The sequence below is a fragment of the Rattus rattus genome, chromosome 15, assembly GCF_011064425.1.
Source record: "Rattus rattus isolate New Zealand chromosome 15, Rrattus_CSIRO_v1, whole genome shotgun sequence".
Taxonomy (NCBI): Eukaryota; Metazoa; Chordata; class Mammalia; order Rodentia; family Muridae; genus Rattus; species Rattus rattus.
Genome location: NC_046168.1, coordinates 8,361,146 through 8,388,996, shown reverse-complemented (window position 1 = coordinate 8,388,996; position 27,851 = coordinate 8,361,146). Strand labels below are relative to the sequence as shown.

Here is a 27,851-nt window from a genome sequence, read left to right as displayed (position 1 = left end):
CTGGCTCTGCCTCTCAAGTGCTGGGAAGCAAGTCGTGCACTGCCACCTCCCAGCTGAGGCACTGGAAATAGATGTGCCCTCAGGGCAAGGTCATCTGATCTGTGACAGTCTGTGCCTTGCTCCGGCAAAGGCTACATGCTCTTCCACAGCTCCTTTAAAAGCCCAGATGTGGCCTTCCTGTGATGTCATGCCCCCCAGACGACTGGTCTCTGACAAATGACAGGTTACTCCTAAGGGGCCTCCTCCTCACCCTTCCACTCCTGTCAGGACAGTGAGTGGAAGAATGTGTGGGTGCCCAGGCCCCAGGCGGCCTCCGGGCTTCTCACGCTCACTAATTCCTTCTTCCTTCCTCTGTTGGCTACTGCTCTGGGCTCTCCTGCCCTCCCTGCCTCAGGTGGTAAGTGCTGCTGTCAGAGTGTGCATGCTGTATGCTTAGACCCGCCTCCTTCATCCCCTGTGTCCTATCAAACCATCTGCCCCACCCAACTGCTCTCTGGCCATCACTCACTCAGGGCTGGTCAGAGCCCTCCTGGGAGGTGGGTACATTTCAGCGACTCAGTGACAGGTGTATGTCTGGTTCTAAGTAAACCAGAAAGCTCCAGAAGATATGGGGTGTTAAAGGCAAATCTGGGATAGACAAGCTTCACATCCAATCTTGCCTTCATGGGGTAGCTACGTGACCCTGGGTAAGTTGCTGCCCCTCTCTGAGTCTCAGGTTCTGTATCTTCTCGGGGCAGTGATGATTTCCTCCAGTGACTTGGTGGGGACTGGGAGTGGCCTGATCCTGGCAAGGGTCTCACTGTGAATAGTATATTATAGGAGCACCACACAGCAGTGGTGTCCATTGCTACTTTCAAAACCTGAGTGCTAGACGACCTGTGGTTACAGTCTTGAGGCCAGTGGCATCTGGAGTGGCAGAGGGAGAAGAGGAGAAGCCAAGGCTGGGCTTGTGGGCCCATGGGGGGCACTGCCCAGGGGAGGGCTGAGGTCAGGCCAAACTGTGACAACTTTAGCAGAGCCTGAGTATGGGATGGAGAGAAGACAGGTATGGATATGGTGTGTTACTGTGAACAGAAGTGGGGTGAGCACCCTTACAAGCCAGCCGTCCCTGGGATTGCTCCCTCTGCTCACCCTGTGAACTTTAGCCACTTGAAAAGGAGTGTGGAAGTCACTCCTCCATGCTGTGCCCAACAGTGGGGAGACCCCCAGCATGGCCCCTTAACTGAGCTCCCTTGAAGGAGTGTTGCTCAGTGAGCAGTGGGGAGAAACCTGGGTTAGTGTTCTCCGTGTTTGCCCACAGCACAGTTGTATGGCCTCCAGCAAACCTCTTAACTCACTAAACTTCTATTTATTTCCCCATTGTGTGATTTCCCCTGTCTGTGAACCTTTATAAAATGATTTATATATTTTTTATTTTAAAAAGTATATGCATTGGTGTTTTGCTTGCATGTCTGTGTGAGGGTGTCAGATCCCCTGGAACTGGAGTAACAGACAGTTGTGAGTCACCATGTGGTTGCTGGGACTTGAACTTGGGTCCTCTGGAAGAGCAGCCAGTGCTCTTAACTGCAGAGCCTTCTCTCCAGCCCTTTGCCTACGAGTCTTAATGCAGCCAGCCCAGAGAGCCAAAGCCAAAGCCTGCTGGTTACAGTGACTGAGCTTGTCAGAGGACTCGGATTCTCCTGTCTCCCAGTTCTTTGTCAGAGACAATAAAAACCAGCTGGACTATGAGGGGTGTCTTAGAATGGTCCCCACTGGTGCCCCTAGAGAGTTCTTGTCAGAGAGGGAGGCTGACTGGATTGTCAGAGGAGGGGAGGCAGGAAGACTTCCTGTAGGTGTGTCTGAACTCTAGGGTTAGAGGGTTGGATGCCAGGAATGAAGAAGGGCGGAGGAGAAGGGTGGTGAGTTAGTTCCAGGAGAGCGAAGTTGAAAGGTGAGCGGTTCTCCACCACAGGCGTGAAGCTGCTTGTGGGTGGGTGGAAGATCCCTGGGACAGGTGTAGGGATTTGATGCCAGGCTGTAAGACTTCCTTCCAGTTGAGCCATAAAAACAGTCTAGGATCGTTCTTACCTCAGAGTCACGCCGTGCTTTCAGGAAAGGCAGCTGTCTTGGTCAAAAGTGATGGCCAACTGTTTCTCTCTGAATACAGCTGGGTAGCACCTAACCACAGTCAGCCTCCGCTCTGGGCTGGGACATGTGCTTAGGGAGATGGCCGCCCTAGCCTGAGAGAACCAGGGTCACAGCCATGAGGTGGGGCTGTGCCCAGACTGGCTGTGGCTCGTTCCTGCTAGGGGACAGAGAACCCAGGGCCCAGGGCCCAAGGGAGGTCCTGTTGATGAAAACTGAATTGAGAGGAAGACACTGGGCATTCAGGGTCCCCAGCCATACAACTTCTTGGGCTGTGCATTCTCCGTTCCCTGTCCCTGCACATGTCTTTCTGCCTGTCTGTCTGTCAATATTTCTTTTACAGTGAACAACTTCATTGGTATGTCTTCTTTGTACCTTGGTGAGTCTTGCTTCTTGGCTCAGAGAGAGATGAACTTTTGTGAAGGGTATGGGTGGACTTGGAGTGTTTTCTCCAGAGTGACCATAATGGCCTCATGTGCCAATGAAGCCAGGCATCCCATCTTGTGTACACTCACTGACTAATTTCACTGTGGTAAAATACAGCAGCAGGCCCTGACTGTTTTAACCACTTAAAAACACGCAACGCGGCAGGCAGCACTGAGCATTCCCGGGGGTGTGCACCCAGAGCTACTGACCCATTCCGGGATTTTTCATCACTCTCAAAACGAGCCTCCACCCCCTCCCCCAGCAGCACTCCTCCTCCCCCGCCCCAGTCCCTGTTCTGTGGCTCCGCCTCTCACCCGTATGAGCTGTCTGGTGCAGACGCTTCATGTGAGCGGAATCAATCACACATCATCTGACCTTCTGTGTCTGGCTTATTTCACTTGGCGTAATGTGTTCAAGGGTCTTTCATGTTGTAGCGTGTGTCAGTACTTTATATTCTTGTTCTGGGGTAAATAGTGTCATTGCATGGACATGCCACGTGGGACATACATGGGTAAGCATGTGGAGTTATGAAAATTTGTGTGAAAGTTTTAGTTTCTACACCTATTCTCAGGTTTGCTTTTTTGTTTTTGTTTTTGTGGGTTTTTTGTTTTTTGTGTTTTTGAGACAGGCTCTCATTATGTAGTCCTGGCTGGCCTGGAACTTGCTATATAGACCAGGCCGTGCTCAAGCTTCTATGTAGACCAGGCTGAACTCAAACTTAGCGAGCTATAAACTGCCTGCCTTTGCCTCCCAAGTGTTGGGATTAGGGGCGTGTGCTATTACACTTATCTCAATTATTAAAAAAAACATATTCATTTTCCTGTGTGTGTGTGTGTGTGTGTTGCACATGTGGAGGTCAGAGTTCAACTTGCAGGAGTTGGCGCTCCTCTTCCTCTATGTGGGTCTCTGCGGGATGGAAGGAAGATCAGCAGGTTTGGCAGCAAGGTTTGCCCACTTTATTTTATTCATACTCGTACGCTATAGCGTAGGCTTGACGTGAACTCACAGCACTCTAGGCTCAACTCTTAAAGTGCCAGGTGATGGGCAGACAGCACCCGGCCTGGCTCGGTTGTCCAATTTAAAGTGACTGTTTTGGTGTTCGGCTGGCTTTCTGTATTCAGGCCACCAGACCCTTTTCAGGCATGGGAGCTGCAAATGTTTTCTCTCATCCTATTGGTTACTCTCTTTCTCTCCCTCTCGATAGAGTCTTGCGATGTAGAACAGTTTTTAAAGTTTGAATTACATCCAAATTTATCTTTTTTTCCTCTTTCTCTGTGTACGTGTGTGTGTGTGTGTGTGTGCGTGCGTGCGTGCGTGCGTGGGTGTAGGAGGCCTGCGGTCAATCTGGAGTGTGATTCTTCTGGAGCCGTCCATCTCTTTTTCAAAGACAGGGTCTCACTGGGACCTGAGGCTCATAGATGTGGTTACACTCTCCATGATCCTACCACTGAGAAGGAAGGACCCCACAGGAGGATCGGAAGTTCAAGGCCGCCCTTGTCTATACAGGGAGTTTGAAGCCAGGCCAGGATATTTGTTAGGATGGCTACCCAGCAAGCCGGGGGAATCCTCCAGTGCCCTCCTCTTCAGGGCTGGGATCATGGGCATGCACTACCATGACAGCCTTCTTGTACAGGTGCTGGGGATCGAACTTGGGTCTTTATGTTTGCACAGCAGGTGCAATACTGACTGCTCTCTCCTTATCCCTGCTGCTGTCTGTTTGTCTGTCTCTCTTCCTTCCTTTTGTTGTGTTTTGGGCACTATAAATCAGAAATTATTACCAGTGCTGTGGAGGCGCAGACCTTTAACCTCAGCACAGAGGACAGAGGCAGAGCGATCTCTGGGAGTTTGAGGTCAGTGTAGTCTACATATTGAGTTCTAGGTCAGCTAGGGTTGCTTACATAGTGAGACTGTAACAGACACGCAAACCTAAAGAAGAAACCATTACCAGATCCAAGGCCGTGAAGGTTTACCCCTATTTTCTTCTGGCAGTTTTAGCTCCTCTACCCAGTTTTGAATTTTTCTTTTTTTCTTTTCTCCCTCACTGAGGATGGGACTCAGGGCCTCAGGTGTGCTAGGCAAGCACTCAGCCCCTGAACCCAGCTCAGGTTTTTTTTTTTTTTTTTTTTCTTTTTTCGAGCTGGGGACCGAACCCAGGGCCTTGCGCTTCCTAGGCAAGCGCTCTACCACTGAGCTAAATCCCAACCCCCCCAGCTCAGGTTTTAATTCTCTTCTGAGTAATGACATTCACTGTGAGGTACAGATTCAACTTGAGTCATTTGCTTTTGGCCATCCAGTCCCAGTATCATTTATGCAGACGAGCGTTCTCCCATTAAGCAGTGTTGGCAGACTTGTTAAGATCCCGTTGATTGGCAAGTGTGGTGTTACAGGTGTTAAGCTGCACTCAGCACTCAGAGGTCGAGGCAGGCCAGATAGGAGTTTGAGGCTATCGCACTGCAATATATCCTATGTCAGACAACAGCAGCAGCAACAGCTCGATTGGTTGTAAATGAGCTGGTAGAGCACTCAGGCATTCATGAGACCCTCCATTCTACGCCCAGTATTACACAAAACTGGATGCGGTCACACACTCTATGATCCCACCACTTGGAAGGCGGGTGGGGACAGGAGGATCAGAAGTTCAAGGCCGCCCTTGTCTGTATAGGGAGTTTGAAGATGGCCGGGGTTATATGGAATCTTATCTCAGACAGAAAGCACAGGTTTGCTTCCTGACTTCTAATTAGCTTCATTCACTTGCAGCTCTGGTCTCTTGTGAATGCCCAGTGCTTCCTACTGTGGCTTTCTAGTAAGTTCTCTGAACGTTTAATAGGTGAAGTCTGTTCTCAAGACTGAGTGGGGGATCTCTCGCAAGTCCATACAGACGCAAGGATCGGCCTTTGAATTTCTGAAGAGAGAGGGGTATAGAGATTTGATGGCGATTACCTTGGGTATTCAGCCGGTTTGGGGGGGAATTACCATTTTAGCAATGCTAAGTCTTCCTAATCCACCGAACAAAGGATATCTTTTTGTGGATTTATTCCTTCTTAATTCGTTTTAGAACTCTTCTATAGTTTTGAGTATACAACCCTTTCATCTCCTTGGTTGATTTTTTTTTTTTTTTTGAACCTTGGTCTTATGCTGTTGCTCAGGACTTGGAACTCACTGTGTAGCTCAGAGTGTCTTAAGCTCCTGTCTTAGCTTCCTGGGTGCTGGAATTACAGATGTGAGCCCCCCGTGCCCAATTTCCTTGGTTAAGTCTGTGGCTAAGCAGTTAATTTTTTTTTTTTTTTTTGAGACAGGATCTCGATATCCCAGGCTGCTTTGGAAGTCAATATGTAGCCTGGGATGGTCTTGACCTCATGGTCCTCTTGTCGCTGCTGTGCTTAGTTTAGTGTGTGTGTGTGTGTGTGTGTGTGTGTGTGTGTGTGTGTGTGTGTGTGTGTGTATGGAGGTCAGAGGTGGACATTGGTGTCATTCTTCAGTCATTCTGCATCTTACTTTTGAGACAGTATCTCTCACTGGATTTGGAGCTCACTGGTTCAGACAGGGTAGGCAGCAAGCCTCGGGGATCCTGTTGTCTCAGTCTCCCCTCCTGCTAGGATTATAGATGCACACTGCCACGCTGGCTTGCAGGTGGATGCTAGGGTTTGAACTCAGATCTTCATGCTTGCACAAGTACTTGACTGACTGAGCCATTTCCCCAACTCCCTCAGTTTACTCTTATTGATGCCGTTTCCTTTTCTGATCGTTCACAACTACTGTACAAATACAACACAGGCCAGAAAGATGGCTCAGTGGGTGAGGCCACCTCATGCACAAGCTTGGTGACCCGAGTTTGACCCCTGGAACCCATGTAATGGAAGAGAGAACCAACTCTGCAAAGTTGCCCTCTGACTGCCCCCACCCCATGCATCATGCACTTACACACATTTTTTAATTAAAAAGAGTATTGAGTTTGGCTGAAGCAGCTCCGAAGGTGAAGGTGCCTGCTGCTGTGCGTGGTGACCCAGTCTGATCCCTGAACCCGACACGATGGAGGGAGAGAATGACTCTATCAAGTTGTCCTTCAGTATAGCTGGGGGGCATGCGCACACACACACGCATCACACACATGCACACATACAAACACACACACACACACACACACACACACACACACACACACACACACACACACACGCTAAATGTAATCTAAAAATTTTAAGTCCAGTGCCAGACATTGGTAACCTACTTTTGAGTTGTTGGTCAGTGAGGCCCCACCCATAGGCCTCCCAAACCATTACAAGCTGTTGCCACTGCTCTTGGTTATCTTCCAGAACGTGATGGTAGACCCCCTCTTGCTGAAGACACTCCTACTTAAGTCACAGAACATAGGGAAACCAGGCTGGGACTGACATGGAAACCTTATCCCTGTTGGCTAGGTGTCATCATAATACTATGCACACTACTGGGGGAAAAAACTCTGCACGCTACAATATCAACTGGCCTGGAAAGACAGGCCTATTGGTACAGTAGTGGCACAACCATCATGAGAGTAACCAACCCCTGGTTGGTTATAGTAGAGACCTACTCTCTCTGCTTGGACTTAAGGCCTGCTCTACAAGACAGAACGCATGCCTTATTCCTTTAACTATGCCAAGAATCGACTGCTAGGCAGGTCATAGGCCCTAGAGGAGAACCTACCACTATCATCCTGCCACATGGACATGTACTAAAACCTTCTAAGTACTTACTTTTCTATCCATGGATTAAACCATCTATCAGCTCTCATCAGAGAAGCTTCTTTTTGTTGTAGATGGTGACTCTTGCAGAGACCCACAGATGGTCAATGTGCAGAGAATAAAAGATTATGGAGTGTTTAGCCCTAAACTGGTTATCAATAATATTTCCCCTAGGATCAGGGATTACAGTGGAAGAGGGGATGTAAAGACTCTAAGAGCCAGAGGTACTAACTGCATTGAAAATGGTGGTGTTCTAGACATGAAAGGGCACTCACAGCAGCCATGACTGCATGCATAAGCATGTGTGACTACATATGATTGGGGCAACCAAAAGCCCAGCATGGATGGGGAGGGGCTCAAGAAACTTCACCCTTAGCCAAGGAGTTATTGGCAATTGGTGGCTGCTGGGCAGGGGAGAGCCAGTTTGCTTCAGAGACACAGCCGTTGAGAAGCTTCCTATGCTTCAGTGTGTTCCAACACCCACTCACACGTATGTGTGGCAATGAATGAACTCCGTGGGTTTGTAAAGAGAGCACATGAGGTTGGGAGAGGAAATTGGTGGTGAGGTTAGGGAAGCAGTTAGAGGGAATGACTTGGGGTAGATTTAATCAAAATCTATTATTTGGATGTCCGAAATTCTCAAACAATAAAAAACATACACTGTTTATGTAGCCCTGGCTTGCCTAGAACTAGATGGCCTCAAAATCGAGAACTGCCTGCCTCTACCTCCCAGTGCTGGGATTGAAAGCATGCACTACCACACCTAGTCTAACACAAACGATGTTAAAAAAAATCTTGAAAAAAGAAATGCAACTGATTTTTAAACATTGATCTTATATTTTGCAATGTCAGTAAATGTGTTCATTAGTTTTAATGATTTTTCTTGATTTTTAGCATTTTCTGCATATAAAATCATGGCACCTGCAACTCTCTCTCTCTCTCTCTCTCTCTCTCTCTCTCTCTCTCTCTCTCTCTCTCTCTCTCTCTCTCTCTCTCTGGACAGGATCCTCTACATAACCCTGGCTGTCCCGGAACTCACTATGTAGACCTGGTTGGGCTTGAACTCATAGAAATCCTCCTGCCTCTGCCTCCCAAATGCAGGAATTAAAGGCATATGCCACCAAACCCAGCTAGCTAGAACTCTTGGTATAATATTGTATGGAAATGTTTCTGATCTTAGGGGAAAAGCTTCCGTCCTCTACTACTGAGCATGTCAGCTGTGGGCTCTCCTGAGTACCATTCATCATTTAAAGATGGTCCATCTAGTCCTAGTTTGCTGAATATCTTTTCCGTTTATCTGTTTACTTAGGAGGGGTGGTGGGCACCGGTGCATGTGTGGAGGTCAGAGGACAACTTGCAGGGGTCAGATCTCTCCCTCGATTCTGTGGATCTTAAGATTCCAACTCAGGTCATCAGGTTTTGGGGCAAGCTTGGAGGTAAAGCGCCATTACGTCATGAGCCATCTCGTAGGACCTAGGTATAGTCCCTTTAAGATGCGGATAGATAGTATTTTGTTGAGGATTTTTGCATCTTTATCCTAAAGAGTTACTTACCTAATGTTTTCTTTTCTTTGACAAACACTGGTGTGCCCACATTACAGAGTGAATGAGGATTGGTTAATTTGTTCTTTAAATATTCCTTATAACTCATCAGTGGAGTTATTTGCTCTTTGCCTTTTCTGTGAGGTTTCTGACTCCTGATCTAATTCTTGCACTTGTTACAGGTCTGTTTAGCTTTTCTGTTTTTTCTTGAGTCAGTTTTCATAACGTACGTTCCCTAAGAGTATGCCCACTTCATCCAGGTTATCTAACATTTTGACACCTACTTCTTTAGTATTTTTGCTTATTTATTTATTTATTTTTGTCCATTTGATCTTCTTATGAGTGAGTAGTGAATGAAAGTAAGGAAATGACTGCTCCAAGGTGTGGTTGTCATATGAGGGAGAGTAGAACTAGAGACATCTGGAAGAGTCCAGTCTGAACCTGGCCATGAGAAGAGAGGGCTGGGGAGAGTGAGAAAGGAAGAGAAGAGAGAGAAGAGAGTGGGCAAGGGGATCAAGAGAAGAGGTGTGGGCCAGGAGCCAAGATAGGAAGAGCAAGACAGCATTGGCCAAAATGGCTGGATTATGTAGGAAAGAGAAGCCAGGGGAAGAGAAGCCCAGGTCCTGAGCTGGAGAGGTTTAGGGTTGACTGCAGGGTGAGAAGTGCTGGGAGAAGCCCAGGTACTGAGTAATTCTTGTTGTCTTAGTTAGAGTTTCCATTGCTGGGAAGAGACATCATGACCAAGGCAACTCTTAGAAAAGAAACATTTAATTGGGGCTGGCTTACAGCTTCAGAGGTTCAGCCCATTATCATCATGGCAGGAACATGGGAGCATCCAGGCAGGCATGGGTCTGGAGGAGCTGAGAGCTCTACATCCAGTTCTGAAGGCGAACAGGAGAAGACTGGCTTCCAGGCAGCTAGGAGGAGGGGCTCAAAGCCTGCCCTCAAAGTGACACACTTCCTCCAACAAGGCCACAGCTACTCCAGCAAGGCCATACTTCCTAAAGTGCCATTGCCTGGGCCAACCGTATTCCAACCACCACACTTATCTTGGCTTTCTTTGGGACCTGACAAATAGTATTAAGATCTACAACCAAGCAGTGAATGTGTCATCTTTTGGGCCTATCAAGTTTCGTGTCACATACGCTATTTGGTATACACAGATTTATGATGGCTGTATTTCCCGCTGGCATGAAGCTTTCACTACTGTGACAGCATCACTGTCTTTCTCTCTTTTTTTTTTCTTTTCTTTTTTTCAGAGCTGGGGACTGAACCCAGGGCCTTGCGCTTGCTAGGCAAGCACTCTACCACTGAGCTAAATCCCCAACCCCTTGTTTTTTTTTTTTTTTTTTTTTTTTGAGACAGGGTTTTCTTTGTATCCCCTGCCTGTCTAAGAACTAGCTCTATAGACCAGGCTGGCCTTGAGCTCACAGAAATCTGCCTGCTTCTGACTCTGGAGTGTTGGTATTAAGTAGTTCCTGGCTACTTTTTTCTTTTCTGTTCCATTCATCTGTTCTTTCTTTTTTTCCTCCTTTTTTTGTATACTTTTGGAACATTTAGGTGTTTTTTAGATCTTTATTTTCCTCCCTTGTTAGCTTCTTAGTTGTGTATTCTTTCAGAACTCTTTTTTTTTAATTTTTTTTTTATTAACTTGAGTATTTCTTATATACATTTCGAGTGTTATTCCCTTTCCCGGTTTCCGGGCAAACATCCCCTCCCCTCCCCTTCCTTATGGGTGTTCCTCCCAACCCTCCCCCATTGCCACCTCCCCCCAACAGTCTAGTTCACTGGGGTTCAGTCTTAGCAGGACCCAGGGCTTCCCCTTCCACTGGTGCTCTTACTAGGATATTCATTGCTACCTATGAGGTCAGAGTCCAGGGTCAGTCCATGTATAGTCTTTAGGTAGTGGCTTAGTCCCTGGAAGCTCTGGTTGCTTGGCATTGTTGTACATATGGGGTCTCGAGCCCTTCAAGCTCTTCCAGTTCTTTTCTCTGATTCCTTCAACGGGGTCCTATTCTCAGTTCAGTGGTTTGCTGCTGGCATTCGCCTCTGTATTTGCTGTATTCTGGCTGTGTCTCTCAGGAGCGATCTACATCCGGCTCCTGTCGGTCTGCACTTCTTTGCTTCATCCATCTTGTCTAATTGGGTGGCTGTATATGTATGGGCCACATGTGGGGCAGGCTCTGAATGGGTGTTCCTTCAGTCTCTGTTTTAATCTTTGCCTCTCTCTTCCCTGCCAAGGGTATTCTTTTTCCTCATTTAAAGAAGGAGTGAAGCATTCAGAACTCTTTTTAAAGAGTCTTTCTTTTGTGGTCCTGGAGACTAAACCCAAGCCCTTGCACATGCTAGGCAAGAGCTCTACCCATAAACTACGCGTACCCAGCCCTCAGAATTCTTATTCTGGTCCATGAGGTATATTTCAAGGTTAGACTTGTATTTATCACTTCTGGAGCCATGTGGCATCTAAAGACAGCTAAGCTCTCTCAGCTTTCAAGTTTCCTGCTCCTCTATACTTCCTGCTTCTTTTCACTTCCCTCTCCTTCCAGCTTTCCACTTCTCCAAGCTTCCTACTTTCTCATGCTTTCTTTTCCCCATACCACCTATGTCTTCCTGCTTCTTGATTCCCCATGCTTCCTGCTTCTCCACACTTCCTAGTTCCCCATGCTTCCTGCTTCTCCACACTTCCTGTTTCCCCATGTTTCCTGCTTCTCCACACTTCCTGTTTCCCCTTGCTTCCTGTTTCTCTACACTTCCTGTTTCCCCACATAGTTGTCCTGTTTCCCCATGCTTCCTGCTTGTCCACACTTCCAGTTTCCCCATTCTTCTTACTTGTCCATGCTTCCTGTTTCCCATGCTTTCTCCCCATGCTCTCATCTGGAATACTTTCCTTTCTGACTGAAAAATTCATTACAGCATTTCTATTTTTGTGTTTTAATTTTTATGTTGACATATGGCTGACATATTTCCCAGAACCCCTTTCTCTTGGTGGTCTCTAAACTCCAGTATTTGTTCTTAAGTTCAATAGGTAACTTGGTTTTTCAGCCATTGGACAATGCTTCGAGGAGGGAAGTTTCCCAGTGCAGAGGTTTCTCTCCTGAGTGGGAGGAACCCGGCCTTGATGTCTGACTTGTATTTCTCTAGTGCTTTTATACAGGTGTTTCACTAATATTTCAGCCAAGACTTCTCTCCACTAATTTTTATTTAGGTGTATGTGTATGTTCTTGTGTGTGCCACATGTGTGTGCCACATGTGCATCTAGAAGCTAGAAGAGAGCATCAGTTCCTGATGAAAGTTGTGAGCCACCCATCGTGGGTACTGAAACCAAATTTAGGTCATTGGGAGCAGTAAGTGCTCTTAACCTCTGAACCACCTCTTTAGACCCCTAACAGTTGTTTTCTTTTAAATTGGAAAAGTATCCTTCATAACAAGGGCATGCCATTATTAATATGAAAAGGCTTGATGATGATGATGATGATGTGGTGGTGGTGATGATGATGATGATGTGATGGTGTGATGATGATGTGGTGGTGGTGATGATGTGATGATGATGATGATGTCATGATGTGATGATGATGATGTCATGATGTGATGATGATGATGTTATGATGGGATGATGATGAGACAGAGCCTTATGTACCCTAGGCTAGCCTCAAATTCACTGTACTACTGAGGATATTCTTACACTTGTGGCTCTCCTGCCTCCACTTCTCAAGTGCTGGGATTACAGGTTTACTGACACACCCACTTTATGTAGGGCTATGGATCAAACCCACTGCTCCATATCAACTAAGCAGGCACTGTACCAGCTGAGCTACATCCCCTGTCCGTCCTGTCCGTTACCTAGCTGTTCTTAGACTTTGTGCTCTTAGTGACTGAGACTATTCAGTGTATGTGGAACTCAAAGACAATATTTCCTCATGTGTTTGTATTCTTTAATTAAAATGACCATGACGTGGCTATATGCTTATGTCTGTACAAAGGAAATGTACAGATAAAGATATAACACAGAACCCCATAAGAAGTACACAATATCAACTAACCAGACCCCCTCAGAGCTCCCAGGGACTAAACCACCATCCCAAGGGAACACAGGGATGGACCTATGGCTTCATCTGCATATGTAGCAGAGGATGGCATCAATGGGAAAAGAGGCCCTTGGTCCTGTCAAGGCTCGATGTCCCCCCCGTTTAGGGGATTGTCAGGGCAGGGAGGTGGGAGGGAGAAGGTGGGTGAGGGAGCTCCTTCATAGAAGCTAGAAGCAGAGTGTGTGTGTGTGTGTGTGTGTGTGTGTGTGTGTGTGTGTGTGTGATAGCAGGTTTCTGGAGAGGAAACCGGGAAATGGGATAACATTTAAAATGTAAATAAAAATGTGATTAAAAATATAACACAGGAACAGACAAAAAATATCAAGGCACACATAGGATTTTTTTAAAAAGTTTTGGAGGAAATTAAGAAAATTCTCCTTACATTGTTTGGATATAGTCATATATAATTTTTTTCCCAATTCAGCTTCTAGTGCTATGATTAAGATGGTAACCAAAAGCAATTTGGGGAGAAAAGTGTTTATTTATATTACAGTCCATTATCAGGGGAAAGCTAAGCAGGAACTCAAGGTAGGAACTTGGGAGCAGGAACTAAAGCAGAAGTCATGGAAGAATGGAAATGTTTTTATTGGCTTGTTCAGCCTGCTTTTCTCTCTGTCTCTCTCTGTCTCTCTCTCTCTCTGTCTCTCTGTCTCTCTCTGTCTCTGTCTCTGTCTCTCTCTGTCTCTCTCTCTCTCTCTCTGTCTCTCTCTCTCTGTCTCTCTCTCTCTCTCTCTGTCTCTCTCTCTCTCTGGGGGAGGAAGAGAGGTTCAACTCTAGCTTGTGTCAAGTTGACAAGAAACTAAGCAGAGCATTTTTAACCCCAGCATTTAGAAGGCTGAGATGGGAGAATCTTATGTTTGAGACCAGCTATACGGTGAGACCCCAGTGTCAATCAAAGAAGCAAAGAAGTAAAGAAACAGACAGGGAGCTGCTTTGCAGCAGTGCGTCCCACATCATTTCTGTGGCATATGACGTTAGCAGAGGCTCTTGGTTAAAGCAATGCCAACATCAAGAACTACGGGACACTGCACTTGGAACTGTGTCCTTGGAGAATCCCACACACACAGACATGTTCAAAGTTCTGAACTGGGGCAATACAATTTGCTGGATGCTGATATTCTTTTGTTTATTTCAGGAAATACATATTCCCATGTCACAGGATGCTTAAATAAATAAATATGAGGAAACATTGCCTTATTTTAGCAAACCCCACTCACAAAACCTCCCATTGGCAAAGTGTCAGCCAGGGCCTCCTCCAGTGAGGCTCCTCCAAGGAGACTCTGGAGGAGTAAATGCCAGATGGTGGGCTTGCGGTGCTTGAGCTCATCAACTAGTGAGTAGTTAACGAGACAGAATTTTGGGGTACATCCACCCCTCCCCAGCTTTTTGCTTGTATCAAAAAGAACCCAAACAGGTTCTTCTGTGTCAACCCAGCTCAATACAGAGCACATGTGTGTGCTGGTGGTGATCGATTGTTGGTCTCATAAGTTGGATCAAACTCTCCCTCACTTGACCTACCTCTGGGAGGTTTTCCTGTCCCACTGTGTGCAGACGAGAGGGTGAGGAGACTGGGAGAACATACAGAGTTTCTGCTCAGGAGCCAAGAGGCCTGGGTTTAAGTTCTGGTGCTCAGTGACCTTGGGGGGTCGCAAGAGCGGGTGAGAACATGGGCTCTGATGTCAGACACACTGGGCCCCCTCCTCTTCCTTCACACATCACTTCCCCTCTCATCCTTCAGGCTTCTCACCTTGTGGCAAGGAGATATGATAACACATGTGGAGGTCAATGCCCAGAGCAGAGCAGGTGCCCGGCCCACTCAGCTACCACAGTGCTTCACCCAACTCGGCTCCTGCACTGAGTTTGAAGAGAGCCTTTCATGTTGTTTGTGGATCAAATAGAATTTAGAATGCAAAAAAAAAGTTTTAAAAATTGTTGGAGATGAGGACTTTTATAACTGCCTTCAGTACTGCCTCATTCTGTCAGAGCAGGGAAAGGCAGGGCAGGGCAGGGCAGGGCAGGGCAGGGCAGGGCAGGGTGTGTGGACCACACCAGCCTTCTTCCCTACTCTCAGGCAGAACCATTTCTCCATGACAGAACATTGGCAAGAAGATGTCCTGCCAGCAATTCATTGCCAACTTGGACCAGCTGAATGATGGACAAGACTTTGCCAAAGACCTTTTGAAGGTATTATCTGCCAAGGGTTCTCATGTTCCCTTGTCCTGCCCAGCATGAATGGAGTGAAATCTTGCCCCACTAAATCATGACATTCTAGATCCGTAATTTTGGGACAGAGTTGGAGTCTGCCTAGTTCCTTACCTGACTGTTGTGTATTCTCCAAGAAAGATAGATGGTGAGGCTCCGAGCACTCTGATTTTAGTACTTTAATTACCACCATTTCTAGTAATAACCATACTATCACAAAATGGTAACCATCACTATCACCAATTGTTATGGCTGCCACCCATGAGTATCTCTACCATCACCTCCACCACCACCATCACCACCACCATCACCATCACCTCCACCACACCACCACCACCATCACCATCACCATCACCTTCACCACCACCACCACCATTACCACCACCACCACCACCACCACCACCACCACCACCACCACCACCACCACCACCACCACCACCACCACCACCACCACCACCACCACCACCACCACCACCACCACCACCACCACCACCACCACCACCACCACCACCACCACCACCACCACCACCACCACCACCACCACCACCCCACCCCCACCCCACAACCACCAACACCACCACACACCACCACCACCCCCCACAACCACAAACCACAACCACCACCACCACCACTACCACCACCACCACCACCACCACCACCACCACCACCACCACCACCACCACCACCACCACCACCACCACCACCACCCATCACCACCACCACCATCACTCCATCACCACCTCCACCACCACCACCTCCACCACCACCATCACCACCACCATCACCACCTCCACCTCCACCACCACCTCCACCATCACCCATAGGGAAAGCCACTCATCCCTGCATCACTGGCAATGAAAGAAATTAGTTTTCCTTTGAGGTTTCCCAAGGTGAAGCTTTGGTCTTGTATAAAAAAGAACAGATTTATTTTGGGGGTATTTATCGATGATGAGTTAATTTTTAGACAGTCTTTTAGTAGTCTTATGGTGCCAGGAGAGGAGTTAAATGGTAAATCTAAAGGAAGATATATACGATTATTATGTTCCTGTTACAGAAATTAAAGGAGAACATTGTCTCCTCCTCCCTTTTTGCTCAATTATCTTCTTCCCCATCAAGAAGTACCTGTTGAGAACATATCTTTTAGCTCAAGCTGGGCATGGTGGCCCACACCTTTAATCCCAGCACTTGGAAGACAGAGGAGGTAGATCTCTGAGTTTGAAGCCAACTGGTCTATAGAGAGAGGAGTTCCAGGATAGCCAGGGCACAAAACCAAAACCAAACCAAAACCAAACCAAAACTATCAAATCATTACCTATCCATCCATTTCTCATCATCCTTCATCTACTTCTCCATCCACCCACACTTTTCCTTATGCATGGATACACCCATCCACCCAGCCACGTAACCACTTACCCATGTACCTACCGACTTACCCCTCCCCCACAAGCTCTCATGTAGCTAAGGATGGCCCTCAGCTCACTATGTAGCTTAAGATAACCCTGAGTTTCTGATTCCCATGCCTCCAGGGGCCAGGATTCCAGGCATGTGACACCATGCTGGTTTTATATGGTCCTGGGGATTAAATCCCAGCTTCACACACACTACATAAGCACTCTACCAAATGAGCTATGGTCCAGCCCTCCAAACAGTCTTTATACACCAACCACGTCTCCATTCTGACACCTATCCACTTACTTCCCGACTTCCCATCCATCCACCCATCCTGTGTCATTATAGGCTTCATATTGAACTCATTGGTGAGCAAGTTAGACATTATTGACCTTGGGAGGCTTACGACCTCCTGGCTAGACAGACAGTAATGACCGCATAACTAAAGATCATCCATCCAATACATCTACCTACCCACTCATTTATGCATCACACGACACCAAGCAAATATGAATGAAGCACCCACTTCACCCATTTAATTTCAAAGATACTCCCTCACCACAGTCACATTACTGGAGAGACATGGGGGTTTCTCTGACTCTCCACCTGAACTCCCTTTCTCCCTCTCCCCTTTCTCTTCCTTGATTCAGACGCTTTACAACTCCATCAAGAATGAAAAGCTGGAATGGGCCATGTGAGTAGATCAAGGGTATGAGACTGCTTACCAGGAGAGTGACTGGGCATGCAGACCACTCTCCATGGTGCTGATTTATTCTAGCCCAGGCCCCTGACAGCCCCTACCCAGATGGCCAAGATCCTTATGGGTTCATTTTCTGGCTTGATTACAAGCGTGTAATGTTTATATTGCTATAGAATAGATTCAACCATGAGTTTAGTTCTGGGAGTGTTGGTGGTTTTCTGCACTGAGGATATTGCCAATCGATAGTGGCTTTTCTTTTTTGGAAAGTAGGGCATGAAGCACAGGTCCCCACAGTGCGAGCAGTGTGAAGATGTTTTGGGAAGTGTCTGCTTTTGGCAGTGGGAGGGGGCAAATGCCCTAACTTCTTCACCTGCAAGGGCTGTGCATAGCCATTTGCAAAGAGCCATTTGCAATATTTGGCGATATTACTGGTTGGTGAGGTTGGGAGAGGCTCTGGGTGGTTGGGGGCTGAGCGCCATGACCAAGCTCCCTAGGGAAGGTTGTGCCTTTGAGGATGTGTGGAGGTCCACAGCTCTGGAATGGTAACTGTGCTGGAAAGAGCTGACATTCTTCTACCAGGGCTCTGAAGGTGGGCCTGGACTTCAGGGCCTTGCTTACTGTTCTATGTTGGCACAATCTGTGCAACGGTTCAGTCTACAAAGGGCTGGAGAGGTTAAGGAAGACTGGGGAGGGAAACTCGAAGACAAGGAAGTCTCCGACTCTGTGTTAAAGGTGAAGGTTAGCTTGGAGACTCTGAATCAAAGATCAGATATCAAAGTTCGGAACTAAAGGGGAAGAGGTGGGACCAGAGCCCTGGAGCTGTATTTTATAATCTTTTGTCTCCAACCTTGACGCCGGAGGGGTGGGAAAGGCTATGGCAAGGGATGGGGGTGGGCAAGGCCTTGCTGGAGGTGGCTCAGGCTTGGTACCTTCCTAGTGATGAGGATGAGCTGAGAAAATCCCTGTCTGAGCTGGTGGATGACAAGTTTGGGACAGGCACAAAGAAGGTGACTCGGATCTTGGACGGCGGCAATCCATTCCTGGATGTCCCGCAGGCCCTCAGTGCCACCACCTACAAGCATGGTGTGCTGACCCGGAAGACTCACGCTGACATGGACGGCAAGAGGAGTGGGTGTTTGGCTGGGGAAGGGGCCTGGGAGGGATGCTGGTGTAGGAGGGACCCACCCTTGGCCACTCCTTTGGGGACACATAGTAGTGGATGTCCAGGGAATGGAAGGGTAGGAGTTACTGAAGCAGAAGGTTGCAGCCACACTGCCTGTACCCTCCTCAGCACCCCGCGGGAGGCGTGGCTGGAAGAAATTCTACGCGGTGCTCAAAGGGACCATCCTGTACCTGCAGAAGGTGAGGGTGCTTTAGAACCCTTATGTGGAAAGGGCCCACTCAGTCTCATCCAGCCCCTGCCTGGCCAGGACTGGACCTAGAGAAGAGCTAGGGCTTTCTTCTATTGACAGTCTTACCTGGACTTTCTCAGGAGCTTTGAGGGTTTGGGGCAAGAGAAACTCCAAACGGATTATGTCTTGCAGCATTATGGGACCAGACTGGGATGTGAGGGGAGGGCATCGGAAGTGATTGTGTGTTGTGGGAGGGTAGAGGTTATACAGAGGAGGGAGGGAGGGAAGAGACAATGGGCTGTGTGGGGCAGTGAGCTACAGCCCAGAGTGACATAGCATACGCCACTCAGGATGAATACAGGCCTGACAAGGCTCTGTCCGAGGGGGACCTGAAGAACGCCATCCGTGTGCATCACGCTCTGGCCACCAGGGCTTCTGACTACAGTAAGAAGTCCAACGTGCTCAAGCTGAAGACAGCCGACTGGAGGGTCTTCCTCTTCCAGGCACCGTAAGTAGGAGCAGAGCCCTGAGTTGGTACCCGGACTCCCAGCCTGCAGCATCAGCCCCACAAGCTCCACCCCCTGGTCTCAGGATAGAAAGCTCAGCGTCCTGTGCACAGCAGCCACAGACTTGGTGTGTCTGTTTGCCACAGATCAATGGCTGCTTTGGGTCTTACAGAGCGGTGGCTTTCAGTATAGCCTTCCCCGTCACCTGGAAGCAGGGTAGAGATGCCGCCTTACTGCCCACATATTAGGCCACAGACTCAGTACCTGACTGGATCTGATAAGCCTGCAGAGGCTGCAGGTGCACGCTGAAGCCCTGCGGGTCAGGCTGATAGGCTGCGATCCACCCTTGACAGAGGTTAAGGGGGACGGACTCCTTATACCTTTGACCTGTAAGGCCTTCTGCTCTGCTGCACCCCTCCCCCTGTGACTAGAGATGGGGGTGTTCACATGTCAGGAGAGCAGTTTGTGAGAGCTAAGGGCCCAGTGGTCAGGGGATTGCTTCTGCAGCTGATCCTGGAGTTCACAGGCTCTGGGAACACCAGTCCAGGCTGGAGCAGGCTTATTTCATGGGAGTCCAGACGGGAGTTCCATATCTAGTTCTGACCAGGCTCATTCACCCTCCTGCCCGTCCCCACCCTTCTTTCTCCTTCCTGTCCTTGTCTCAGGTATTAGTGCCTTCTCTGCCATACTTCATGCTGAGTAGTGGGTACCAGGTCGGGAGAAGGCTGGCGGTCCTATCACGAGAAATGGAGCCCTTTATGTCCTCTTTTGTCCCCAGGAGCAAGGAAGAGATGCTGTCCTGGATCCTGAGGATCAACCTAGTAGCTGCCATCTTCTCAGCACCTGCCTTCCCAGCAGCCGTCAGCTCCATGAAGAAGTTTTGTCGACCCCTCCTGCCCTCCTGTACCACTCGCTTCTGCCAGGTACAAGCTCCTGGGCTAGGCTGCCAGCCTCGGCTCAGCCCTTTCTCTGGGTCATGTAGCACTGGGCTGAGGGATACCAGGGAAGGAGAGAGACTCTCCTTCATTCTACCACCCCACCCCCACTCACAGGTGGGAAGATGGAGAGCCCCACATGCACAGCACACAGAAGCCTGTCAGTGGTGTGATGGGTGACACAGGTCCCCATCCCTGCCAGTGGCTGTATGGGTGTGTTTGCGGGTCTGTGGCATGAATTGTATGTGTCATAGGGGCAGGTGAAACTTGGCTGACCCTTTACCCAGTGCTCTATTGGATTGTTTAAAGATTTATTTATTTTGCATATGTGTGTGCATGTATGTGGGTGTGCATGTGGGGTGCCCATGTGTATTTGTGCATGTGTGTATAGTATATATCACATTCTGCTTAATATGATCTGTAGTTCTATCAACAACCTTGTACATGACATAGGTTCATCATTTTTATTTTTCAAATTCTATGCATATGTGTGCGTTCCTTGTATAAGTTCATATGCACACATAGGTGCAGGTGCCCACAGAGGCCAGAAGAGGGCGTCAGATTCTCTGAGTAACAGGCAGGAGTGAGCCACCTGGTATGGTTGCTGGGATCCACACTGGACCTGGTTCCCCTGGAAGAGCAGTAAGTGCTCTTACCTGATGAGCTATCTCTTCAGCACACACAGTTTCATTCTGTACGGAAGAATAAAACCTCACTGTGCATATCCACCATACTTCCTGTATCCATCTATCTGATGCTCGACACTCAGGCTGATTCTATCACTTGGCTGTTGTGAACGTTGCTGCAGGAAACATAGGTGTGCAGGTATGGCTGTGGTCTGCTGACTTGGATTCCTGTGGGTGTGTTCCCAGGACTGGTACAGTCGGAGCATGTGGTAGTTTCATTTTAAAGTTTATTATTTTGTGTGCGTATGGTGTGCTGGGGGTGGAGCACACATGGCATAGCATACGTGGACGTCGGAGGACAGCTCTGTGCAGTCTGTTCTCTCCTCTTTATGTGAGTGCAGGGGTCTAATTCACGCTTGTTCACAGCACTTTATTCACCGAGCCACCTCTGCGACCTCTACTTTTAGTTTTTTAAAAACATTTATTTTTATTATTGTTATATTTCATGTGCATTGGTGTTTCGTCTGCATGTGTTTTGTATGAGGGTGTCAAATCACCTGGAACTGGAGTCACAGACAGCTGTGAGCCACCATGTGGTTGCTGGGATTTGAACTCAGGACCTCTGGGGGAGCAGTCAGTGCTCTTAACCACCGAGCCATCTCTCCAGTTCCTGTTTTTTACTTTTTAGAAACTGTCCCATGTTGATGTTTGTCTTAGTCAGGGTTGTTTAATTGTCGTAATAAAGCACCATGACCAAAAGCAACCTGGGGAGGAGGAGGTTTATTTACTCACAGTTCCATATAACCATTTGCAGTCAAAAGCAGTGAGGGCAGGAGCTCGTGCAGGGCAGGAACCAGAGGCCATGAAGGGGTGCTGCTTAGTGGCTTGCTCCTCATGGCTTGCTCAGCTTGCTTTCTATAGAACCCAGGATTGGCACCATCCACAATAGGCTTGATCCCACCAACATTGATCACTAATTAAGAAAATACCTTACAGGCTTGACAACAACCTGATCTTATGGAAGCTAGCTCGCTTTCTTTCTTTCTTTCTTCCTTCCTTCCTTCCTTCCTCTCCTCCTCCTCCTCTTCCTCCTCCTTTTTTTTTTTTTTTTTGAGACAGGGTTTCTCTGTGTAGCCCTGGCTCTGTCCTGGAACTCACTCCGTAGACCAGGGCAATCTTGAACTCACAGACATCCATCTGCTTCTGCCTCCCAAGTGCTGGGATTAGAGGCATGTGCCACCACTGGGCTGTGGAAGCATTTTCCTAATTGAGGATCCCTCCTCTTAGATGACTTTACCTCTCTCTCTCTCTTAAATCTTTAAATGCTTTAGTTATTTCCCTATGAAAACCTCATCTCACTAATGTCACAGGTTTTCAGAGTATTTTAGACAAGAAAGGATAAGCAATGGACCAGAGCCTAAAGCTGGCAGGCTTCAAACTCCCTTTCAGCCATTGGTCCCTTTCCTATTAAGACCTCTGTCTGCTTCAGGGCATTCAGGGTCTGTGTGGAGAAGCTGTGTGTGTGTGTGTGTGTGTGTGTGTGTGTGTGTGTGTGTGTGTGTGTGTGTGTGTGTGTGTGTGTGTGTGTGTGATGTGCACATGCGCACACGTGTGCACTGGCCTGTTAGTGACAAGGTCTCATCTACCTTTAGGTATGATCTGGATCACACAAATCAGAGGACGGTGAGAAGACGTATGTGCTGTACAGAGCTTGGGATAAGTGGAGCCAGGCTAACCCTTGTCCCAGCATGCTTCGGTGCTTACGTGGGATTTTATGCGAGGGGTTGTGGTGGAGGTGTCTGTTCTGCAGTGTGTACACTCACGTGCAAATGGAAAGCTGTCTTGTTGACTGAGCCTGCTGGCTGATGTTCCTGTGAGAAAGGGGAGGAAAGAGGAGAGTGGAAGGAGCATTTGTGTCTGAGCCTAGCTCTGAACCTTTGAATTTGAGGACCCCAGTCAGCATCGGTTTCTCTTTGGTGAAGCAGCTTCCAGTGTGGATGGGGATCCAGGCCTGTTGATCCCCAAGTGTCAGACCTCACAGACCTGGGCTTGTCTCTGCAGGAGGAGCAGCTGCGGTCTCATGAGAATAAGTTGAGGCAAGTGACTGCAGAGCTGGCTGAGCACAGGTGTCACCCACTGGAGAGAGGCCTCAAGTCAAAGGAAGCGGAGGAATATCGGCTGAAGGAACACTATCTCACGTTTGAGGTAGGACTTGGGAATCGGGTGGCAGAGATCAGAGCTTGGGCTTGAGGAGAAGGCCAGCTCCCACCCTCCACTTCTGCCATCAACATTAACATGCCAGGGACTCTAGTTTGAGACTTCCCTACCTTGGGGCTCTCTGAGGCAGGTATAAGCCAGTGTCCTCTGGTCAGTCTCCCACAGTCTGACTGTCAAATGTTGATCAGCTTCGCCTATGGCCGGGTCTCTCCAGGAGCCCTTCACATCTACTCTGCAGTCTAAAAACAGAGATGACAAAAGCCACAGGGGCTTGCTTGGGGCGAGGCCTGGCTTCCTTTCATGGACTGAGTTCATCTTCCTGCCTATGCTGTTGAAGGGTTTCCAAAGCTATCCCCATTTGACAGAAAGGTAAACTGAGGCTCAGAGAAGCCAGAGCGCTGGCCCAAGGTGGACATGATTAGGAAAAGAAGGACCTAGGATCCTAACCAGGTGATTGACTGCAACTCTGGCATCTGATTCCTCTCTCTTACTCGGCTTGGTGTGGGTAGGGAGGACATGAAGCCTAGTAGTCAACACTGGGGTTGGAGGAAAGGGTTCCCTGATGGTGGAGAAGGCCTAAATCTGCTAGGTCTCCCTCTTAAATGTTAACAGCAACTATTAAATAATCCTTCTAAGTGTTTATAAATGCATCCATTTCTCCACACCCTTACTGGGCATTTGGAAATGTTTTAATCTTCATTGATCTCACAACTTTAACAATTTTTCATTAATTTTACATTTAAATTTTTTTAAAGATTTATTTATTTATTATATATAAGCCAGAAGAGGGGATCGGATCTCATTACAGATGGGATGGTTGTGAGCCACCATGTGGTTGCTGGGATTTGAACTCAGGACCTTTGGAAGAGCAGACAGTGCTCTTAACCACTGAGCCATCTCTCCAGCCCTACATTTAAATTTTACATTTTAAAAGATTTATTTGTTTAATGTATATGAGTCCACTGTCGCTGTCATCAGACACACCAGAAGAGGGTACCAGATCCCATTACAGATGGTTGTGAGCCACCATGGGGTTGCTGGGAATTGAACTCAGGATCTCTGGAAGAGCAGTCCTTAACCACTGAGCCATCTCTTCAGCCTCCTAGATTTCACGTTTTTAAGAGAAAAGATTGATTTTTATTTATGTGCACCTGTGTGCATCCTCACACTTGCTTCTTTTTCTTTTCTTTTCTTTTTTTTTTCTTTTTTTCGGAGCTGGGGACGGAACCCAGGGCCTTACACTTGCTTCTGAATGCCTGTCAAGGGTCAGATCTCCTAGAGTTACAGGCTATTGTGAGCTGCCTAATGTGGATGTTGGGAATCGAACTCAGGCCCTCTGCACAAGCAGCAAGCATTCTCAACCTTACTTCAGCCCTGAAATTTTAAAGTTTTAATTGTGGAAACACATAATCCATTGCGCCCTCTCGATTGATTTTAAGTGCGTAGCTCAGCAGCGGTTATTGTATTGATCCCCAGGCTTTGCTCCTAATGGAAGCGTTGCTCATTAAATATAATTTTATTATCCTTTGAAGCATAGAAGTTTTAAAAGTCAATGTAGCCCCATTTGTCCTTTTTTGCTTTTATTGTTAATGTCTGTCATGTTGTACCTTAAAAAAAATCATTGATGTTATTTGGATTGTCAAGTTGTAAGTGAGAAGCTGGGTGTGATTATAACCCCAGTACTCAGGAGGTTGAGGCAGGAGGATTGCTGCAAGTTCAAGGTCAGTCTGGTTTGCATAGTGAATTCCAGGGCTACACAGTGAGATGATGTCTCAAGAAAATGGTGCGTGAGATTGATATGTACGTCTGTCTATTTTTGGAGGGTGGTTTAGTTCCTTTTGTTGATTGCAAGAGCTGTTGATTCAGAGGCCACGGAGTTGGTGCTTTGTTACTAGGCTTTTAGGATGAAATCCCCTATCTCCATTTTGTTGCATCTTGTTTGACTTTGCTTTTGTCGTTTGTCTTCGCTTTCCCCAGAAAAGCCGTTATGAGACCTATATCCACCTACTGGCTGTGAAAATCAAAGTGGGCTCAGATGACCTGGAGCGGATTGAGGCTCGGCTGGCTACTCTAGAAGGGGAAGACCCAGCTCTCCGGAAAACACACTCAAGCCCTGCTCTGAGCCTGGGCCATGGGCCTGTGACTGGCAGCAAAGCCGCAAAGGATACCTCTGCCTCCGATACTTAGCTGGTGTGGCTGAACAGGCCCTAGAGGCAGGCAAATGTCCCCAGAGGGGTCAGTGAGCACAATTCTAGCCAGGGACTGCTTGGACTGAGCTCCAGGCAGTTAACAGGCAACCAGAGGGGTATGGAGAGCCTGTGTCCACGGAGATGGAGATGCCACTCGTGACGTGATCTTCTTGCATCCTGGGCCATCTCTGGCCTAGACCCTCTCCTAGCCCTGATGCCCTCCAGTCATGGGGCCTTGGCTTGCAGGCCAGACATGTTCTAGGGCTGAAGAAATCCATCAGTTTCCCAGGCTCGCTTCTCATCAAGCTCCCCCCTCGTCTTGTATTTGTGAGGGTGGGTCTGGACTCTGGGTCTCAGCTTGGTCACCCACCCTTTCTCCTCTTTCCTCTCAGTTGACCAACAGCAGGTCTACGGACCACCAGCAACCTTTGCAACTGGCCCCGCTCTCCTGCCTCACATCGCAATAATCTGGGGCCTAACCTCGACTCAGTGCCAAGCTGGGTCCACTCATGCGTGTGCCCCCTTCTCCTTTCATCCCCTGAGGCCTCTCCAGCCTCTTTTTTATACAGACACACAAATATATATATGTAAAGAACTCATTTAAAGAAGGGTGGGGAACTGCTACCCACTAGAGGATGAAACCAGATGAATGAAAAGGCCCGTCTCGGAGCTTGGCCTGCTAGTGAGGAAGCCTGCAGTGGGCCCTCTGCTGCTCCCACACTCTGGATGGAAGGATGAAGACCCTATGTGTTTTTACCCTTTCCTTTTCCGGCTGACTTGTGACTCACAATCGCTTTTCCAGTTGATGCTTTTGGACTGAACAGGATGAGTGTGTGTGTGTGTGTGTGTGTGTGTGTGTGTGTGTGTGTCACCTCCTCTATCCCAGGAGTGTCCTGTGGGGTGAGTGCCTTGGGAGCACACCTCTGTTTTTGATCTTCCTGTGAATACTGCCAATGTCTCTGAACTCCAGTGGTGGCCTCTGCACAGACCCACGGGCAGTATGGAAGGACACTCTACCCTGCTAAGCACCACCCTCCAACAAGCCCAGGCTGGGTGGTAGAGTAGGGTTAAGGAAGCTTAGTTAGTTCTTAGTCTTGTGGGGAAGGGGGAGTGACAAGGTTTCGATTAGTGATAATCCTTTCCTTTTCCTAGCAAATCAGAAAGGCTAAGCTAAAGACACAGTTGAGAGTAGAGACCTGAGTCTCTCACGGGTTGACATCCTTTAAACACTGCATCACTTAGAACAACAAGTGAGTGTGTGTGTGTGTGTGTGTGTGTGTGACACAGCTACCACGAGCCAATCTTTCCTACTGTTTGGCCAACAGTTTGCAGTCTTGGGTGACATAAGCCTTCAACTAAGTGCTTAACACTTCAAGTCCACTCCCATCTGATGCAGGGAGCTGGGAGTTTGTGGAGAGGTGTAGTGGGTTGAAATCCAAATTGTTTAAATTGGATTAGCTGAAGTGCGTTTTATAACCAAACCATCTGGCCCCTTTGTTTTGCTCCGGGGAAGCAAATGCTTGTTTGAATGAGATCAGGAAGGCAATTTAGGGGGGCAGTAAAGAGATCTCAGTTCTTTGTCCAGCTGCCTGAAGGTCCTTTGATTTTCCAGCTGGTGTCCCACTCTCTGTGTCACGGGGTGGGGGGTGACAACAGAAGTGCAGGTTCGTTAGCCTCAGACACACGTGGTTCCCCAAGCACTAGTTGTGCCTCCCATCAGTAAAGACATTTTTTAGTTCGCTTCCTTAATTGTATAATTCTTTATTTGTAAATTATATACATGTACTACTGTACTAAAATATTATGTACATTATAAAACATACACAAAAATAGAAATTTAAAAAAGATGAGATGAAAATAAATCTAAATCAAAGTTCTAATATTTTTTTTCCTGCATTCTAATAGACTATCATGCTTCTCTTCCCTGTCACCCCTAACAAGCCCATAAGGACAGGCCCCTCCAGGGCCTGACAAGGTCCCGGGAGGTCTGCTCCAGGGCTCAGGAACTCCTGGTGCCTAACTCTTGACAAACAGCCTTCATCCTCTTCACTGAAGGTCAACCATGTGCCATACACCATTGCTGTGTGCTGGGGACAGGGTACAAGAGGCTAATTCCCTGTGTTTATGGGTCTCACCGTTATTAGGGAGACGAGGGGAGAAGTGCTTACCATTGCTACTAACGACTCTGAGAGGGACTGGGGAAAAGATACTAAAAGTGATAATGCAAAGTAAAGAAACAACTTGGGGAGCAGGGAAGAGAATTTTGACCTAGGAAGCTGCCTGAATGTCCTGAGTGTTCCAGGGGACAGGATGGTGGAAAGGAAGTCGCCTGAAATGACCGCAGTGCTTCCTGAAAGGCCACATACTCAACCTCCCCAAGGCTAAAACCTGAGAGTCAGGGTGGTCAAGAGGGCTCTCTGGTCAAGCGTGCTCCCAGGTCCCAACCATACCTGACCATTGAATGCTGGCTGATGCAATAAGGAGAGCAATGAAGAATGAGGCTAAGTTCTGGCCTTGGACTCTTGGTGGGTTGGTTATCTTAGAGCCCAGGGCAGATGATGAGGGAGTGAAATGGGGGCACGTACAGGTTGGTGAGTTCACTGAGGGGTCACTCATAGTTAACTGGGGTCGTTTGAGTCCTACTGGTGGTTTCTGGATGAAAACCTAGAAGGTAACAACTTGCAGTCCTCACAGAGTTTAAGTGAGGACATTAACCTCGATCATAATGAGGTCAGTGGGCTCACCAAGAGGTCATAGCAATTAATCTGGGGTCCCACATAAAGATTACTGCCCTACGAAAGCAAACAGACAGCAGAAAAGAGCTAATGGGTCACCTGGAGA

General features: G+C 47.9%; 1 protein-coding gene across 1 annotated transcript in view; it reads left to right on the top strand.

The window, feature by feature from the left end:
* The window catches only part of Psd2 (pleckstrin and Sec7 domain containing 2), a 50,554-nt gene extending 23,667 nt beyond the window's left edge, over positions 1-26,887 (top strand). The window contains exons 8-15 of the mRNA XM_032885598.1: positions 14,989-15,078; positions 17,136-17,179; positions 18,123-18,313; positions 18,477-18,547; positions 18,888-19,045; positions 19,822-19,966; positions 22,666-22,809; positions 24,799-26,887. Of these exons, the coding sequence (XP_032741489.1) occupies positions 14,989-15,078; positions 17,136-17,179; positions 18,123-18,313; positions 18,477-18,547; positions 18,888-19,045; positions 19,822-19,966; positions 22,666-22,809; positions 24,799-25,008 (1,053 nt within the window). The 3' untranslated portion in view covers positions 25,009-26,887. The remainder of the gene's footprint in view (positions 1-14,988; positions 15,079-17,135; positions 17,180-18,122; positions 18,314-18,476; positions 18,548-18,887; positions 19,046-19,821; positions 19,967-22,665; positions 22,810-24,798) is intronic.
* The last annotated feature ends 964 nt before the right edge of the window (positions 26,888-27,851 follow it).